The 18801-nt window shown below is 51.4% G+C and overlaps 2 protein-coding genes across 2 annotated transcripts; one reads left to right on the forward strand and one right to left on the reverse strand.

Annotated features, from left to right (window-relative positions):
- Positions 1-489: 489 nt before the first annotated feature.
- On the forward strand, positions 490-10076 carry LOC118729479 (keratin, type II microfibrillar, component 5-like). The gene is made up of 5 exons (XM_045588021.1): positions 490-1728; positions 5959-6084; positions 8161-8366; positions 9308-9339; positions 9942-10076. The coding sequence occupies exons 2-5, from the start codon at positions 5974-5976 to the stop codon at positions 9995-9997; spliced, it is 405 nt and encodes a 134-aa protein (XP_045443977.1). The 5' UTR covers positions 490-1728; positions 5959-5973; the 3' UTR covers positions 9998-10076.
- Positions 10077-13160: 3084 nt separating this feature from the next.
- Positions 13161-18542, reverse strand: LOC118728390 (keratin, type II cuticular Hb1). Its single transcript, XM_036454868.2, has 9 exons — positions 18097-18542; positions 17176-17384; positions 16386-16446; positions 15526-15621; positions 15150-15314; positions 14794-14919; positions 14311-14531; positions 14051-14082; positions 13161-13789 (listed from the first exon to the last, which is right to left on the reverse strand). Exons 1-9 carry the CDS (start codon positions 18463-18465, stop codon positions 13527-13529), a joined length of 1542 nt encoding a protein of 513 aa, XP_036310761.1. The 5' UTR covers positions 18466-18542; the 3' UTR covers positions 13161-13526.
- Between the last annotated feature and the right edge of the window lie 259 nt (positions 18543-18801).

Consider the following 18801-nt stretch of genomic DNA (forward strand, 5'->3'; position numbering starts at 1 on the left):
CCCAGCGCTCCCCCACACTGGCCCCTCCCAGAGTCTGAGGAGGGTTGCGGTCCTCTAGAGGCAGGTGCTGGGGCTGCTAGGCTTTTAGAGAAATTGGCCTCATCCAAAGCCTTTTCTTCAACAGGTGCTTGGTCATGGCCACCAACTCCAGAAGGCCAAACCTGTCATAATGGAAGTTGATTATGTGTCCAGTTATGAGCAGAGGAAACCAAAGTGTGAGCTCAGCAGCCAGTATGAAACAGAAACATGTAAGTCATCCTTAGCTTCCTTTGTTTTTAAACATGAGTTATTATTATGCAAAGGGTAATTAAATCCTGGTCATCATGGCTACAGTGCCTGCCTTTGGGCTGCCTGGCATTCCATTTCCAGGGAGTGCCCCACGGCCCCCTTTTCAAACCCTTGAGGGCCCCAACCCCTTTGGTTCAGCCTTGGCTTTGTGGGAGTTTCAGCCCAACCTTAGTTGTGTCCCCTGTAGCGGGTGGAGCCCTCACTTCCAGCTGCAGCTGGAGTCATCAGCTCTAGCTGTGTGACTCGTGACCTGGAGATGATGTATGCCTACTCCAAATTTCTCCAGGGAATGGTAGTATGGGTGACATCTTCCTTTGGTGTCCCCTCCTGAGAGGAAATGGCCTTACCCTGAGCACGTAGGACTTAAATTAGTCCTATGGAGGTACTTATGTGATGCTCGCTTGGACCTCTCTCTGGGTTTTGGTGAGTAGATGGGTAGGACTTTCTGTGCTATCACAAGTGATGAGCTTAGTAATCAGCCTTTGTCCACCCATATAATTAAGTGCATTAACACCCAGAGAGACCAGCGGCCTGCGGGTTGATTTGTGCCCACTCAGAGCACAAGCTGAAGGGGAGGGAATTGGAGGTCTGACAGCTAGAACACAGGGATCCCCCAAAGTGTCAGTACCAGTCTCTGACCTGGCCTCAGGGACACATGAGCGCTGCTCTCCTCTTTGTTATTCTTGGAACCCATGCACAAGAGATGGGCTTCAGCATGAGAATGTAGATACACCAAGAAGAGACTTCCCTATAGCGAGGGTTGGTAGTTGCACTACTGTGGTGAAGAGGAGGGTTGCTCCATTCTTGGCCAGATCTTATAGAAATCATTTTCTTACCCCTTTTATCTCCAGTCCATCAGTCTCCCGATGAAAAGCAAATGCTCTGTTGTGGTTGTCAGGTTTCTTCTTAACCCCTATCCCCTCCCAGGAGGCCCGGGACAATGCAAGTTGCAAACACCTGCTGGGCACTCAGGAGGAACCGGCTCAGGGCATGAAGGAGGAGACTGCAGGCCCCAGGCAGGCAGGCAGGCACAGAGGGCCTGATACACAGCTGCAGGGTGTCTGGCTCTCATGGAGGAACGCTATGCTGAGGGGAGTTGGGGGGATAGTGAGCCTCAGTTCACGGGCTTGGGGCCAGAAGACAAGGCAGGGTCCTCAGAGAAGAACACACTTGGATTGGACCTGAAGAATGGTGAAGAACTGAGTGTGCTGAGATGAATGAGAGAGAGGGGAAAGATGTAAGCAAAGACACAAAGTAACAGAGGCTGTGGATGTGAATAGCTGGCGGTCCACTTTAACTGAAAAATAGGAGGTGGAGAGAGGGCAGGGGGAAAGGCGGCCGGCTAGGGCTAGATGGTGGATATGGTGGATGGATGGAGTGGGCATAGAATGTCAAGCTGAGCACTGGAGGTGCTTGACCTGGAGAGGACCATGATCAGAGGTGAGCAAGCCAAAGGGATGGGGGATACTATATGGAATGAATGTGTGTGGAAGTGTGTATGTGTGTGTCTAGTTTTGGTAACCTAAGGCATCATTATGAAACATCTTAAATATCCATGTGCCCATTTAAGAAACACATTTTTTTCTTCTCCCTTCTCTGTGGTGTATTGGTCAAGAGTGTTTCTGGAATCAAATACAACTAGGTTCAAGCTTGGGCTCTGCCACTTACAATCTGGGTGAAAAATTACATAACCTCTCTGAGCCCCAGTTTCCTTTGTATCTAGAATGAAGACCTAAAATTTGCTCAGGGATAGGGTGAGGATAAAGTGAGGTGTGCAGGAAAAGCATTCGTAGAATGTCTGGTACACAGTAAGTGGTCAATAAATTCTAACTGCTATTATTATTGTTGTTATTTCTCTTCGATTGCAGGTACCTGCTCTGGTGACCGTCCCCAGCCTCTCCCCCATGCCAGCCTGCTCCTGCTGTTTGGGACCAGCTCCCCACAAAGGTTCTGAGTTATTCTGATTGCCCCTTTGCAGATGTGACCAGCTCCCAGGACAGTGGCACCAGATACAGTGGGATGTGAGCCTGTAGCAGCAGCTGTAAGCAGGGTTTGAAAAAACACTTCCCCCACCCTGAGGGTCCCAGCTTGCCCTTATGCCCAACCCACCAGGTACTACCCAGTGGCAGGTACAACTGGTTGACCTCACCCTAACCTATGATATTTTCTCTGCTGTCTATTTCTCATTTCTTTCTTCCTTCCTTCCTTTTTTTTTTTTTTTAAAAGCATCATGTTTTCCATTTTATTATTTATTTATTTATTGTTAATCCTAACCCACATATATTTTCCCATTAATTTTTAGAGTGTGTGGAAGGGAGGGGGAGAGACAGAGAGAGGAACATTGATGTGAGAGAGACACATTGATTGGTTGTCTCCCGCATGTACCTCAACCAGGGCTGGGATGGCGCCTGCAACCAAGGTACATGTCATTGATTGGAATGGAACCTGGGGCCCTTTGGCCCATGGGCTAATGCTCTATCCACTGAACCAAACTGTCTGGGGCTACATCTCATTTCTGGTTGTGTGAGAACCCCACTCCTTGTCTCCTGCCTCCTCTAGGCCAACAAAGGCTGCTGGGAGGAGTGATTTCTATACGGAGTGGATTTCTTCTCTGGATTCTGGGCTGCCTGGACCCATGAAGAGGACAGCCCCTCTGCCCCTATCTCCCGACCTTCCCCTTTCCTTGCACTTTTGTTCTTCTCTTCCCAAATCTCCATTTCCTCTTTGCTGTCTGTGCTTAAAATAAAGTCACACATTCCTGTAATGGTTACAGTGTAATCTCTTGTCCATTATTTCAGGCCTGGAGGGTTGGGTGGGATCTCCAGGAGGGCATTCAAGGTGTCAGGGACTGCCACGGTGATGCCAGCTATTTATGCATTGGTGCACTTAGGGCTGGGGACATTGAGGAGGGGTGCTTGATGGCTTGGGATCCTTGAGGTAATTCTCAAGCACTAGGAAGTGTCTGGCACAGTGTTGGCTCATAGCAGGCACTGAGCAATGTTAAAAGAATTAATGAATTCATCTCTAAGGTTTCCAATTTCCCATAGGTCAAAATATACATAATTAAAATTGTTGCAAATTAAGATGTGTTGGAGAGAATATAAGTTTTTTATATATTGCTGGTCAAATAATAAATTAATACAATGACTTTGGCAAATAATTTTGTGTGTGTTGTAATGTATATGCAGATACTGATTCATGACATGAAATATACTTCTTACTTTGAGTTGTGGTTAAAAAGAGTTTGATAGTCAGGACCTTAAAGATCCTCTTTCTGAGCATACCAGTAGATATGTACCAAAGAGTTCATAGCAACATTGTTATAACAAAAAAATATATACACATGCATATCCATAGAAGAATAGAGAATTATTCATACATTGGAATACTATAGCACTGAAAAAGAAATTAATGGATGAATTCCACAAATAGGATGTTGAGGAGGAAAAATGAAATTATAAAAGCATATAAGCAGAGTAATTCTCTCTCCATCTATACTAATAATAGAGGAAGATACAAATTGTCCAGGATGCCATCACAGTAACGACCAATCAGTAGGCTGCATGTGCAACAGGCGCAGGTGGGTTGGGGGCCATGGTGGGGCCTCCAGGCACCTGCACCAGGGGAGGGCCTGATCAGCAGCCACCATGGCTGCTTTGAGGGTTGGAGAGAGACACAGGGCCTGATTAGTAACTGCAGGGGCTTAAGAGGCCCAGAGAAAGAGGTAGGGCCTGATCAGCAGCCGCTGTGGCTGCTGTGAGGCCTGTAGAGAGAGATGGGGCCTGATCAGCAGCTGTGGGGGCTGCTGTGAGGACTGGAGAGAGACACAGGGCCTGATCAGCAGCTGTTGTGGCTGCTGTGAGGCCCGCAGAGAGAGGCAGGACCTTATAGCAGCCACAACAACTGCTGCAAGGGCTGGAAAGAGAGGCAAGGCCTGATCAGTAGCCCCTGTGGCTGCTGTGTCTCGGGCTCATGCAAGAGGCAAACAATGGATATGTCCCTCTCACATTGATGTTTCTCTTTGTCTTTCCCTCTCTCTTCCATGCTCTCTAAAAATCAATGGGAAAATAGCCTCAAGGAGGATAAAAAAAGAAATGTCATATCCTATGAAAGAGACATCTTGAAAATACCTAAAGAAAGTTGTCATTTTTTTGTGATGAAGGGACTGTAGTCCATGTTGATAAAAACACTTCAGCAGCTGCGAGGGCTGAGGGCCAGTAGCTGTGGTGGCTGGCAATGGCAGTGGCAGCAGCAGTAGGTTGATGGGGGAGGAGCCTTCTGATCATCCTGGTGGCCTCCTGCAGAGGGAGGCCATACTATGGCTTAGGCCCACTCCCCATCAGTAGGACATCCCCCTAAGGGCTATGGGACTGTTAGAGGGGGCAGGCTGGGCTGAGGGAACCCTCCCACCCAGTGCATGAATTTTCAAACACTGGGCCTCTAATATATATGGCATAAAGGCAGGCAAAAGTAAATGATTACTTGGAGATTTATTCAATCATGATCCTATATAATAAAACCCTAATATGCAAAATGACTGAATGGTGGAATGACCTGCAGAACTACCGGTTGCTATGATACTCATTGACCACCCAGGGCAGACACTCAACTTAGGAGCTGCCCCCTGTGGAGAGTGTGCTCCCAAGGGGGAGCACTGCTCAGCCAAGAGCTGAGCTCATAGCTGGTGAGTGCAGTGGAGGTGGGGGGAGCCTCTCCTGCCTCTGCTACAGGTGGGCAATAAGGAGCGAGGGGTCCCAGACTGTGAGATCCTTGAACTTCAAGAGGAATTTTTGACTGCCAGCTTAGGCCCGATCCCTGGGTGGGGTGGGGCGAGGGTGCGGGGGTCAGACCTAAGCTGGTAGGCAGACATCCCTTGAGGGGTCTTGGACTGCGAGGGGGCACAGGCTGGACCCCACCCCTCCAGTGCACAAATTCCATGCACTGAGCAAAATAATAAAGAAAAGCAAGAGAATAGTTAACACAAAAACCCAGGAGTGATTACTTTAGAGATTGGATGAGATTAGGGATGAAGGATGGGTCCCACAGGGAGATTTGAAGGTACTGGTGGGTACACAAGGATTTGATTTATTAAATGTATGTTATATATACCCTTTGGCTTGTCTGAGAAGTTTATAAACAAAAAGAAATGCCAATAGAAGCTCATACTCTCTAGTCCCCTGGTTTCTTCTTCAGTTTAGAGTCATCACCCCAAATTTCCTATCAAGTCATGGGACCTGGAATCTCCAGTCCCCGTGTCTCTCCCTCATGTCTGTCTTCCTCATTGCTAACAGATAGGCCTGCCTAAATCGCCTATAAATCGCCTATCTCCTAGCAATGTGGCTGGTCTGCTCAAGCACCTTCCTTCAAGGCCCATTCCAGCCCAGGGACCTCCACTTTCCCATCTGAGCTCACAGAACTGCCCCTTCTACTCCAGGTCAGAACTCTGCAATTGTAACAACAAGGTGAGGTCATAAAGCCCCCAGCGAGGAGAGGCCTTGTCTTCAGAGGTGAGGATTCTGGGAGTTCTTTGGGCTGTAACTTGGCTTGGTGCTCACGGGAGGCCTGGAAGAGACTACAGCTTGGCTCATCATGGTAATATCAGCCCAATGCCCTTATTTATTCTTCTCGTCCCCTGATCCTCCCTCTTACTCTGCTGCCCCCACCCCACAGTGTGAGGAGATAAAGATGACCATGCGGAGACACAGGCAGAGCCTGGGGTACAGCAAGGAAGATCTCAACAGGCTTAACAAGGCCATCCAGTGGCTGACTGTGGATGTGAACAGAGCTGAGAGTCAGGTTAGGGGTGGGAGTGCGGTTGGCAGAGTGGTGGTGGGAGGGATGTGTGTCCAGAATTTTTAACTAGAACACATTCCCCTCTCCCTGTCCTTTGAAATAGATTGAGTTTCTCTTTGTGAATGCCTGAGCAAATAGGAGTGTGGCTATATGTGTATATCATACTTACATTTACCTACGGTTCTCTGTAGTTCACATGGGTAAATGATTGACCTGTAGGTAAATATGTATGCATATGTGTGCTTGTTTGTATATCATTTTTTATGGGTATGTACATTTTTATGTCTATGTGTTCTGTTTTCACTTCATAGCATTACATTTGAGCTCATCTTTAGAAATGGAAAGATTTTACCTAGAAATCCGGTCTTTTGGTTTCTGTTTAAAAATATGTAGATCTGGTAGTATTAACTGTGTCCCACATGGCAGCCTTTGGCTAGGGAATATGTTCCTTTGTGTGTGCAGGCCCCACCATTCAGATTGCCTCCTTTGACATTGAGCCAGAGGGTTCTTTGCCACTTACCGTCACCTCGGCTAGCACTGTTATCCCTGCGGAGAAAAAAGGTGCCGAGGCTGTGTCTCTATCTAAAGTAGAGATATAAGCCATAGCTGGTTTAACTCAGTGGATAGAGTATCAGCCTGCGACTAAAGGGTCCCAGGTTGGATTTGCCAAGGGCAGGTGCCTCGGTTGCCGACTCAATCCTAGGCCCTGTCTGGATCGAGTGTAGAAGGCAACCAATCAATGTGTCCCTCTCACACTAATGTGTCTCTCTCACATTGATGTTTCTCTCTTGGTCCTCCTTCCCTTCTATTCTCTCTAAAAATCAATGGAAAAATATCCTTTGGTGAGGATTAACAAAAAAATAACTTTTGCCCTGCCAATGGCTCAGTTGTTGAGCATTGACCCATGATCCAAGAGGTGGGTGGTTTGATTCCCAGTCAGGGCACCTGCCTGGGTTGCAGGTTTGGTCCCCTAGCAGGCAAGAGGCAGCTGATCAGTGATGATTTTCATCATTGATGTTTCTATCTCTCTGTCCCTCTCCCTTCCTCTCTCTCTTAAAAAACCAAAAACCAAAAACCAAAGAAATATTTTAACAAAATGAGAAACGAAGGGCTGGAAATGTGAAAGTGGTGCTGGTGATTCCAGGACACTGAGAGCATGCATGTTTCTCTGTGGATCTGGATCCTGTTGTGTATAGTTAATGTTTGGCCTTGACCGTTGGACGCCTCAGCCAGGCCTCTGTAGGCATTTGTGTTTGCGACTCAGGCTTAGGCCTTAGGAAGGACAGTTTCCACACGAATTTTTGCTTTCCCCAACTTCTTTCCCTGGCAACCTCCTCTTTTCTCCCAGCCCGCTCTTTGTCAAGCCTTCCCAAATCACGCTCCATATTGTAGGGAAGGGGTTCTGCTTTGGTCTTTTTTTTGCTTTCTGCAGAGACAAGTGTCCCAGGCTCTGAGAGGGGGTTCTCCTTTCTCCAGGAACTGATGACGCCAAGGGCAGATGAGCTGTTCAGGCTCCAGGGGTGGCAGAATGAGAGGGTAGGTACGTTGGGGTTCAGTCCTCCACCAGCCACAGCTCTAGTCCTGCCTCCCCTCTCCCCAGCTGGTTTCCTAAGCAGCAAGCATCTTACCAAGGCAAGCAGTTATTATTGTTTCCTCCTGAAGACTACACATTCTAGTCTTCAGTGAGGACAGGATAACCATCTTATTAGTTCCCCTGGTAAACAATTATCTCAGCATTATGTGCTAAGGAGCATTTGCTGCTTCTCCCACCTGAGCTCATATCAGAAGTGTCACCATACTGATGTGAAGGGCTTTCTCTCAGCCATTCCAAATGGCTGGCCCCAAATCTCCCTCCTGGTAATAGGGCGCGCACACACACACACGCACACGCACACGCACACGCACACGCACACGCACACGCACACGCATACACACATTTCAGAACAGGCATGCTCACTCCACACAACTATCTGTAATCCTCTTTGGCTCCCCAGCCTCTGAGGAAGGCCTTGATCCTTGAGGGAATAGTGGTGGGGACCAAAGATGTCCTTCTGTCCGTGACCTTCCCTTCACCCCCAGCCATGCGAACTAGAGGGAGCTCTGCAGGAGGAGGGTGCCTCTGGCAGTGTCAAGGGCAAGCTGTCCTGGCTGGAGGCTGCCCTGCAAAGGGCCAGGCAGGCTATGGTGCGGCAGCTGCGGGAGTACCAGGAGCTCATGGTCATCAAGCTGGGCCTGGACTTTGAGATCGCCACCTACCGCAAGCTGCTGGAGGGTGAGGAGAGAAGGTAAGGGCTGGGCAGTGCTTCAGATATAGCACACGGGGTATAAGGGGTCACTACCTGGGGCCTCAGCTGCTGGGATGGGGTGGGGAATGGTGACCCGAGTATCCAGGGACTTTTTTTCCTGGAGGCAGTTTGTTCCCACTATTCAACAGCCCTTTATGGAAGGCTAATGAGCACCATGGCACCTGCGTTGGGGCAACTCATACATTCATTCATCCCCAGGACCAGAGAGCAGGGGCTAGTTTGTCCATCATGGCAGCGGCAAGGCCCAGCCAGGGGAATAAGGTCCCAGTGAGGAGGAATTCTCCTCAGTTCTGCCCATCTTCCTGGGACCTGGGGAAGGCAGGGTTTGTGGGAACCAGGAGGGACTGGTTTTTACTCTTAGATAGCAGTAGGGACTAAAAAACTGCCAGCTCCATCCAGCTGGGGACAAAGGCTGAGGGGAGGAGGGAGAGGGAGTCCACCATGCAGCCATGCTACATTATTTCTCTTAAACCCACACCACCATAGGAGAAATGCTGGTATCAAATGAGGAAACAGGGTCTCAGAGAGGGCAAAAGGACTACCTCCGGGATGCATAAGTAGAAAGAGGTTAAGTGAGGCTTGAACAATATTCTTCAGATAATTGAGCTGTCTTTTCTGTGGCCTCCTTTAAAATGCATCCCCAACCATGGTATCCCTTTTCAAGATGTTTAGTCCCCCCCAAAGTATAGATTTTTTTGCCTTCTCCCTGACCCTAGAAGTCATCAATAAAAGTGAGTTATTTAAATGTATGGCAGGAAGAGTTGAATTTAAAGGTTCAAAGGAGCCTTCACTCAAAAGGGCTGTGGGGATCTGAGAGAACCAAGGAGTGTGCAGGATGAATGACTTCTGTAGAAAAGAGAATGGGGACTATTACACCAAAGAGATAGATCCACTTACCTGTGTCCTCCTCCTCTCTGCAGGGTCAGCCTGAGAGGGGAAGCAGAGAGCCTCAGTAAGTAAACAGCAGGGATAGCTTCGGTTGGAGGGGCCAAATCTTATCTGCCCTCCTTTGTTGTGCATCCTCTTTGGAAGGGAGAAGGGCTCTGCTTCCTCTGTGTGTCTTCCTCTGTCAGGGGAGGTTTCTTCTTTTGGGAGTGAGTTGTTGTGTTTGTGTGTACTGGGGGGATATGGGGGAAGGGTTCGGGGGTCTGTTCTTGGCAGGGAGGTTCTGTTGGTTCTGCCTGGGGTGTGGAAGGAAGTTCTGAGACCTTATTCTTATGGGCAAGACATATTCTTGGGTGGGTGGTTGGGGGTGGGGGTGGGATCTGTGTCCGACTTGGGAGAGGAAGGATTCTTGAGTCTGTTTCTTGGGAGAAGGGGGTCTGTGTATCTGTTACTTTGGGGAGTTGGCCTGTCTGACGCCTAGTAGGGAGGAGGGTCTGTGCAGTGCTTCCTGGGGGACTTGCTGGTAGGTCTGTCTCTTGGGGTGGAGGGCAGGAAGGGGTTCCTCCCACCACCCTCCTCCCCAACAGCCACTCTCTGCTCAGCCCTGGACAGCGATCTCACCTGCCTGCCCGGCTTGGCCTGGGGCCCTGACCGCCTGCTACTTTTCAGGAGCAGGCTCTGACGCCCCAGAGATGAGCACTCCTGGCTGCAGCAGCCCGCTCTGAGGCTCCTCTGGCTGTGTCCGGGAATTCGGCTGCAGAGACTTCCCCGGATGTTGAGCACTTCCTCTCCTGCTTCAAGAACAGTAGCCTTTGTCCCAAAGGCTTGGTCCTCTGTCTCAGACGCCCCTCCCACGGATCCAGCCCTCACTTCATTTCTCCCTTGTATCCCTCACCCTGGAGCATAAAGTCTCAGTTTTGCCCTTTGAACTGCCTATGCCCCTGGATTCCTCGGAACAAAGACAAATCTGGCCAAGTTTGGGGTAGGGACACTACCCAGAAGCAACCACCCTAGCCTGGAGTCCATAGTCAGCTCTTTCTGGCAGAGGAGCTGAGAACTGCATCCATTCATCCACTCACTGACTACAGACACAGAGTGGCCTTAGGGGGTCAGGCATAGTGCTTGGTGTGCAAGATGACATGCTAGTCCTGGCTCCTTGGAGATGACATTCTGGTGGGGAGGTGAATTCTAAACAAGGAAACAGACCAGAAAGAGAACGGAGTGGGCCAGGGATGAGGGCACGCCTTCTGTGCCCAGTCAGGGGCACTTTGAACAGGCCCAGGGAAGATGGCCCCTGCAGATTGGGGCTGGGGGATATGAGCACAACTGGGAGGCTCAGGCCTGAGTTCTAGTTTCACAAGTGACCTGATGGTGGGCTGGGAACAATGTATTACGGTGGAGGAAAGCATGCCTTTGGCATCAGACTGAGGTTCCAGCTCTGCTTCTAACTCCAGGTCTATGGTGTAGTTGGGTTTGAGTTTTCAAGAGGTAACTAACTGGACTGTAGAGGACAGAAGACAAGCCAGTGTGGAGGGCTGGGTGGCCAGTGAAGGTCTGGGTTTCTGAGCTGTTGACTTAGCACACAGCCTGAGAGATGCCCCCATCTATTGAGCTCACATTCTTGTCTATTGCACAAAGATTTACATCATCAGTGTGTCCGGGAAACAAAGGTTTCTGCTTTCTAAGTCCCTGAGTAGGGCTAAGGTGCGTCATTGGAACGAGGCTCTGGCTTTACCTGGTAAGGTATACCAGTGCTAGGGTGCCTGCTGTGTTTTCCTGGGTCCCTGCCCAAAGGTATCTAAAAGGCTCCCTTCCTGGGTAAAGAGAGGAATCTCATGCTAGAGGGATGGGATGGAAACATGGTCAGCAGACTACCACCTCTTAAAAGGTAGGGGACATGGCCCCACTGGACTCCTGCAGCAGCCCCATTTGATCCATACTGACTAACACCAACAATATAAACATTCTTACCAACGCTCCCGGTGCAAATCAGCTCCTGGAAAGAGAGCTTGCCCTTCTGCAAGATTTTTTGGTTGGGCATTTTGCCCAGGAGTTTCAGGCAGGATTTCTGAGGAGCCTACTGCAGCCTGCATCACAGAGGTCTGGCTGTTGCCTCCATTTTTCCTTTCTAAATGCCATGCCTGACGTCAGTCCAAGAGATCCCGGGGGCTGTGGGGGAAGGTTGGAATCACTTGCTGAGCCAGGGACATGTGGGCCACCAGTAGTACTTGTCGTTTGGGGACTGATTCTCGGAGTCGCTCCCCTGGCCATGGTCCACATTCCAGGCTGGGGTGGGAGAGAACTATCTGGTGCGTTTATGGAGAGTCATTCATCTCCCTATTTATAAGCGTTATGAGTTGGAATGACTTCTGAAGGGAGGAGGGTTGTCACCAGCGCAGTCATTGCTTTGGGGACCTCAAGATGTCAGCCCTCTGTTGGCTGCTGATGCCTGTCTCACACTTAATTGCACTCAAATATGTTGGATGCAGCTTAGCTGTATTAGTGTCTCTCTCTGAGCCGCAGGTCTGGAGTCCTGACAGATGTTACAGCTCAGAGGGCTGGTTAGAACAATCGCACACTCTGGAACGCTCCCAGGGCTCTGCCCTGCTCAGAGTTACCTGGGATTGAAACTGCCCCTTAGAAGAGCCTTTGGCTTCTGGTCTGTCAATACATATTCATAATTATTTCTGCTGCCCTGAGGGCTGGGGGTTAACATCTCTGCTATAGTTTTCTGGGCCTGGGTCTGGGACTGGAAAGTTAGATCCTCTCTGTTGTATAGATGGATGTTTGGAACTCACCTTGGTCAAGGAGCCATCTCCCAACTCCTGCCACCTCTTACAAGACCCTCATCAGTGACAGAGTGGAGCTTAGAGGGGGGACATTTCCCTGAAGAAGGAACTCAATGACTTTGGAAGACATATATAGTTCTCACTGTACTTGCGATCTCTGATCACAGATATAAGTGTAAAAAGTGTAAATAGGGGCTGGTCATGGCCCAGGTCCCTGGAGGGGTGTCTACATTTTGCAAGAAAATAATACTAATGATAAACATTGTCATTTACTTGTGCCAGGCACTAAGCGACACACACACACACACACACACACACACACACACACACGGAGTTCCTCAATCCTCCCATCAGCCCTGACTAGAGATGTGGAAATTGAAGCTCAGAGAGGGTAAGTAAATTGTCCAAGGTCACTCAGTGAACACAGCCCAGGCCGTCTGGCCCCAGAGTGTGTGTGCTCACCTCTCTGCCACATCATCTTCGTGTTAGGTGCTGTTTGAGAGGTAATTTACCAGTGATGGCAGGTCTCCAAGCCTCAAAGGACTCTATTTTTTAAAAAGTCGCAATATCAAAGGCTTTTTGAGAGTTTAAATTATGTCCGTGTACTTTAAAAAATTCTAATAAATTACTCAGCCCTGAGTTGTCCCTACCACAACAACAATAGTGGTTTCCTTAAGCTTTGAGTGACTGGAGAGTCTAATGTTCATTATCCACCAGCTTCTAGGAGTGCACGGGATGTTTTCTGTGGTTTGGAGACATGAGCTTTAGAGATGCACATAGGCTCAAACCCCAGCTGTACCATTGACCTCAGCATGGAACCCCATTACCAAGCGTCTCGGAGCTCTGGCTTCTTCATCTGCCAGATGCATCATAAAAAGTGATGTGGATGAAATCAACAAGGTGGTGTGAATAAGACTGCAGTGTGTGTAGGCCCAGCTCAACCCTTGGCTAGATCTCAGACTGTTGTGAGCCCAGGGACAGAAGATGATATTGAAGACCCCAGAGTAGGCCTTTTCTGCTCCATGGGACTTTTAGGACCCTCCCAAACTCCAACTTTCGAGGATAACAGAGGTGAACACAAAACCCAGAGTTGGCTACATTGATTTATTGGAAACACAGATCAAGATGGAGAGGAACAAGGGGAGAGGCTGGGGGACTCTGGCCACTGGCCCCATGGCAGCCCGGGAGAGGGTCCTGGATCTGGTCCTTCCTGCCCTGGAACCCCCTTCCTGTGGGCACCAAGGGGACTTTTTTCTGGGGTAGCCTTTCCCAGCGAGGAATGGGGTGGGGTGGGATGGGGTGGTTGGGTGGGGGCAGAGCGTAGGAAGAGGTGATCATGGAAGAGACTAGGAGCAGGACGGACCTTTCAAAGTGTGGGAGAAGTAACCCAGCGCTTGCTCCCCCAGGGCTGGACCAGGCCCTGCTGGGCAAGGAGAGGTGCTGGTCGGGGCTTGAGCTGGGGCACCTAGCACTTGCGGCAGCTGCTGACACAGGAGCCTACGCCGCAGGAGCTGATGCCGCAGGAGCCCACTCCCCCAGTGCCCAGTCCACACGATGTGATGGAATTGCAGGGGCCGCAGGGCGCGCAGGGGGCACAGGGGGCACACATCCCGGTGCTCACCGCCAGGTTCCCGCTGCAGGGGGCATTGCAGGCACTGCCTGTCACGGGCCTAGAGCCCGACACACAGAGGTCCCCACAGACGACTCCACCCCGGGAGCTGCTGACACCTGCGGACCCCAAAGCCTGAGTCAAAATTCTGATGGCCAGTTATCCCATCCCAAGGATGCCCCTCCCCAAGTATCTCTACTTGACAGCTCCAGGTCCCCCCAGGCCACAGCTGCGGTCTTTCCTGTTCTCTGACCCCAAACCCCTTCTGTTGGAATGCCAGCCCTTTTATATTTAGCTCCCCGTGAAATCCCTCCTTCCAGAGTCTGCCATCCTTTAAAGCAAGAGAGTAAACCTACCCATACAGGGCCCCTGTTACTTACAAACATTCACGGCCCCAACGCCTTCACACAGCCTAAGAGGAAAGAAGAAACAGAGCAGGATTAGTGACTTGGCCAGAGTGGCAGACAGAGCTCCATAAATTTTGCAGGTTGGGTCGACAAGTCAAGAGGGGAGGAGCAGAGGTCTGAGGAAAGAGCCATCCCAAATTGACCACTACCCCAAAGTGATCAAGGACAGGTTTATCCTAGATCCTTGGCCCTTTATGGGGCAGAAATGGCAGCTTAGCCAGTTAGGGTCTCACCTCTGCTCCTCGCCCTCCAGCAGGCGCCTGTAGGTGGCGATCTCAATGTCCAGGCCCAGCTTGGAGTTCATCACTTCCTGGTACTCCTTGAGCAGGCAGGCCATGTCCTGCTTGGCCTTCTGCAGGGCGGCCTCCAGCTCGGCTAGCTTGCAGCGGGCATCGCTGACGGCTGTCTCGCCCTGCTCCTCCGACTGCTTCACTGCCACCTCCAGCTTGGTGTTCTGGGGGCCGGAAGAGGACAAGGCAGGTTATGGACCCAGGTCTCTCTGTCAATTTCCTGTATGTGTCCAGTCACTCACACCCAGCTGGGAACACTCCCAAAACAGGCCCCTCACCTCCATGGACTGGGTCTCCCTGGTAATCACACCCAGGACGCTAGTCATGCAAATGGGCTGGGGAATGAATGGTGGAGTCCCTATGGCCTGTGGAAGCCAGGCCAGGCCCCCAGCCTCTCTGGTGGTCTAGGGTGCACGTGCCCCGTACCTGGCACTTGGCGTTCTCCACCTCGGCGGTCAGCCTCTGGATCATGCGGTTCAGCTCGTTGATCTCCTCCTTGGTGCGGCGCAGGGTCTCCCCGTGACGGATCACCGTGGCTTTCATCTCCTCGCACTGGGGGGAAGCAGAGATTCAGGAGGGGACCTGCCACCCATTCAGGTCACCACAGATGGGAGCTCAGGCTGTACAGTGCTCAGCCCTGCCCTGCCCCCTCACCTTGAGAGCTGTCTGGCCTGTTATCATCCCTAGGGTCAGAATCCCCAGACAAAGGCAGTCTTTTCTAATAGATACCTCATTTCTCTCTCATGGCCATGTCTAGGAGGCAGGTGTCCTGTGCCACTCACCTTGCTGCGGTACCAGGACTCTGCCTCAGCCCGGCTGCGACTGGCGATGTCGTCATACTGAGCCTTGATCTCGGCAATGACACAGTCCATGTTCAGGTCCCGGCTGTTGTCCATCTTGACAACGACGGAGGTGTCTGAGATGTGGGCGTGGAGGACACGGATCTCCTGTGGGTATGGGAGGAGGAAGATTATGTGAATGCCACAGCCTCACCCAATCTTGGAATCTACCCAATCTTCTTAGCCCTCCCTGGTCTCCAACCCTCACCCCCTCATGGATGGCAGACTGATACCCAAATCCCTGTCCACCTTATGTTCCAGGCCAAAGCCCGTCCTCGGGGCGGGCAGCCAGTTTTTTGCCTGGACCACAAGCCCTCACCTCCTCATACAGCCGCCGCAGGAAGTCAATCTCCTCGGTCAGGGCCTCTGCGTTGGCCTCCAGGTCGGACTTGCGGAGGTAGGCGCAGTCCACATCCTGGAAAGGTGGGTAGTCATTCAGTTCAGAAGCCTGGTGATTGTCACCCTAATGCCCTCTTCTCACCCATTCATGGAGGCCGAGTGGCAGGGGAAGGATTTTCAGGGTTTCCATTCCCATCCCATCTCCGTACTTTCTGAACTTCCTGGGGTTGGCCTCACAACCTCCACCCCTTCTAAGAACAAACCCTTTTCTGTCTTGGAGATTAGCCACCATCCCTCCCCACTCCCACCTGAGATAGCTTACCCTCCCATTTCTCCTTTTTAACTCACTCTGTTCCAGGACCCTGCCCAGACTGGCTCCCCACTCAGACGTCTTGGCCACTCCATCTCTCCCAACAGCCCTTCCAGACTCCACTTGGCCACTCCTGGTTCTGTTCCATCTTTCCCCCACATTCTGCATCTCTGCCCCTCCTTTTATTCAGACATCCCACAGCTCTACACAGGACATTGTCCCTCAACAGACACTGAAGATGCCAGGCCTCTGTGGGACCCAAGCCCCAGACCACACTTCCAAAGTCAAGCAGGATATCCAGAGTCAACCCAGCCATCCCTGTGTCATAGGACACAGTGGCTATTCCAAGGGTATTGACCTTTGTCTAAGCTCTGGATGTGCCTTCCATGACCTGATCTCTGGGAATTCCCCATGTGATTTGACATGGTCACTGCAGCCCATACTGAGATTGAGATCTACAGGGACTCTCCAGGAAGAGTCTGTCATTCTGGGATCCCTCATGTCTGTGCTCCCCAAACCACATGACTCACCTTCTTCAGAGCCACAAACTCATTCTCAGCTGTTGCTCTCAGAGAAACTTCCTCCTCATACCTGAGACAGAAGAGGCAGAGAGAGGGGTCATGGAAGGGCAAATCTTCCATGAACCCCTCCCACTTCATACCAGGGCAGAGGCAATGTTAGGAACCTCCCACCACAGCCAGACCTCTGGCAATCCTGTTAGGTCCTTGTGGTTGGATTTGGGATGTCTCCACCTTGAAATGAGGGGTCCCTGGGACTAATCTTCTGGGACTTCATAGCTGCTCTGAGGTCACCTCAGGGGCAAATAAGGTCTCGGCACCAGCCCCATGCTGGCAGTGACCAATATCCCCTCTGGGGCACAGCAACCCAGCCACCCCTCAGCTGAGGGTGCATCCTCACCCAGGTGTGGGTCTATGAGCCCAAAGACCCATCAGTACTCTGAGCCCTGAGCTGTGGGACACCCAGAGCCCAGGACCTGTAGCATTTATTTCCCATCTGTGGGCCAGGTGCTATAGGTAGGAGGCCATGAGGAGAAGGCCTGGAAGATGTCAGAAGCCTTTTCCCCACAGATCACAGGCAACAGCTGCTGGGTGGTCAGACTCCAAGAATAAAGGCTAAATAAAGCAGAGGAGAGATGTCCTGGGGGAATCACAGCCCTCCTCTCAGATAGGCATCCAGGCAACAATTGTACCCTGGCCTGCATGGCTGCTCACCCTGTTTGGAAATTCTTCTCCTGTCTAATCCAATGGCTTTTAACCTAAATCCTTCCCTGTGTCCAATGCCAAACCCAGTCACACTCACTTCTTCTTATAGCCCTCCATCACCTCCTGCACGTGGTTGAGCTCTGAGGCCAGCCTCCCGCTGTCGGCCTCCACACATTCGGCCTCCCGCCTCAGCGTCTCAACGTAGCCCTCAAACAGGGGCTCCAGGTTGCTCTCGCAGCACTTGCGGTTCTGGTAGTACTGCCACTTGGTCTCCAGCAGCTTGTTCTGCTGCTCCAGGAAGCGCACCTGCCATTGGGGGTGGGAGGAGCTGTGAGATGGCTCTTGATACCCCCAAACCAATTTGGAGCCTTGCTTTATGTAAGCCCACAAAGCTGGAGCTCAGCAGAGTTTAGGTGGAGTTGAACATTGAGAGACAAAGCAACTTCTGTTTCTTGACTATTACCCATATCTGGATTTTCCAATTTAGGGGTGGGACCTAGGATATGGGAAAGGTCAGCACCTGCTCTGAGGTGAATAGTTTTCAGTTCTGATGAGTCTAGGTGGCATGTAGTCAGGAGCTGAGTGTATTGCTCTTGAGTTCCTGTTCTGTGGCTAGTCTGAGTGGTGAGCATGAGGAGATTTTAGGAAAGGTGTGATCAAGGACACCTTTCACAAGGAGGTCCCTGTGGCCCAGCTCTTACTTCCTATGCACATTTCTTGTGTCTTGTGTGCATGTAGGGCTTCCTTCCTCTGATACAGTTCCAAGCCTTGCCCTTGGATTCCCTGCTTGCCTGGACAAAGGTTGTATACATGTAATAACAGTGCTATCAAACCAGGAGTCTCGGCCTCCCCTATATGCATCTCTCCATCTCTCTGTGTCTGTCTGTGCCTGGATGTGGTCCATCTCCTCCGTCAGAGTGGGAGCTCACCTGGACCACATCCCTCCTGCCTCTGACTCCTCTTCAGCGCCCAGCCCAGCCACTGAAGGTCCAGGGAAGGGCTGGCCAAGGACACCCACCTTGTCGATGAAGGCAGCGAACCTACTGTTAAGACACTTGATCTGCTCCTTCTCCTCATGCTTGACACACTGCGCGTTGGGGTCGATCTCCAGGTTGAGGGGCGTGAGGAGGCTCTCATTGACGGACACGGTGGTGATGCAGGGCGGGCTGGGTCCGCACACGCCGCCTGAGCGGTATCCGAAGCTGCGTCCACAGGAGCCAGAGCGGAAGGCTCCGCAGACGCTTTGGCTGCCAAAGCCCCCTGTGAGGCCGCGGTAGCAGGAGACCCCGCGGTAGGGGGCGGCGGTGATGCAGCAGCGGCCGGGCCGGGGCCCGCAGGCGGAGGCGCAGCTGAAGGACTGGCCGCAGAATCCTGATCCGCAGGTCATGGTGCTTCTGGAGGTTGGGCGGTGGAGTAGAGGATGTGAGGTCTGGAGTCTTGGTGGAAACTCCAATGTGCTCCCCCAGCTGCCTCAGTCCTATTTATGGCCCAATGGGAAGGGGCTTGGCTATGCAGATGGAGTTGGGGCAATTTATGCTTTATGGGCTTGGGCGGTTAGCTGGGTTCACCCCTCTCTAGAATGTGCTTTAATGGTGGAGTGGCCCGCACCCTCTTCTGCATAAAGGATGCCAATCTCCGGGCCTTAGGGAGACTCAGCATGTTTCATCTTCAAAGTGCCTGGCCTGCTGGGCATGCACTCATTTGAGTGTGCTGGGGAGAGAAG

Source organism: Pipistrellus kuhlii, unplaced genomic scaffold (genome assembly GCF_014108245.1).
Source record: "Pipistrellus kuhlii isolate mPipKuh1 unplaced genomic scaffold, mPipKuh1.p scaffold_m20_p_3, whole genome shotgun sequence".
Taxonomy (NCBI): Eukaryota; Metazoa; Chordata; class Mammalia; order Chiroptera; family Vespertilionidae; genus Pipistrellus; species Pipistrellus kuhlii.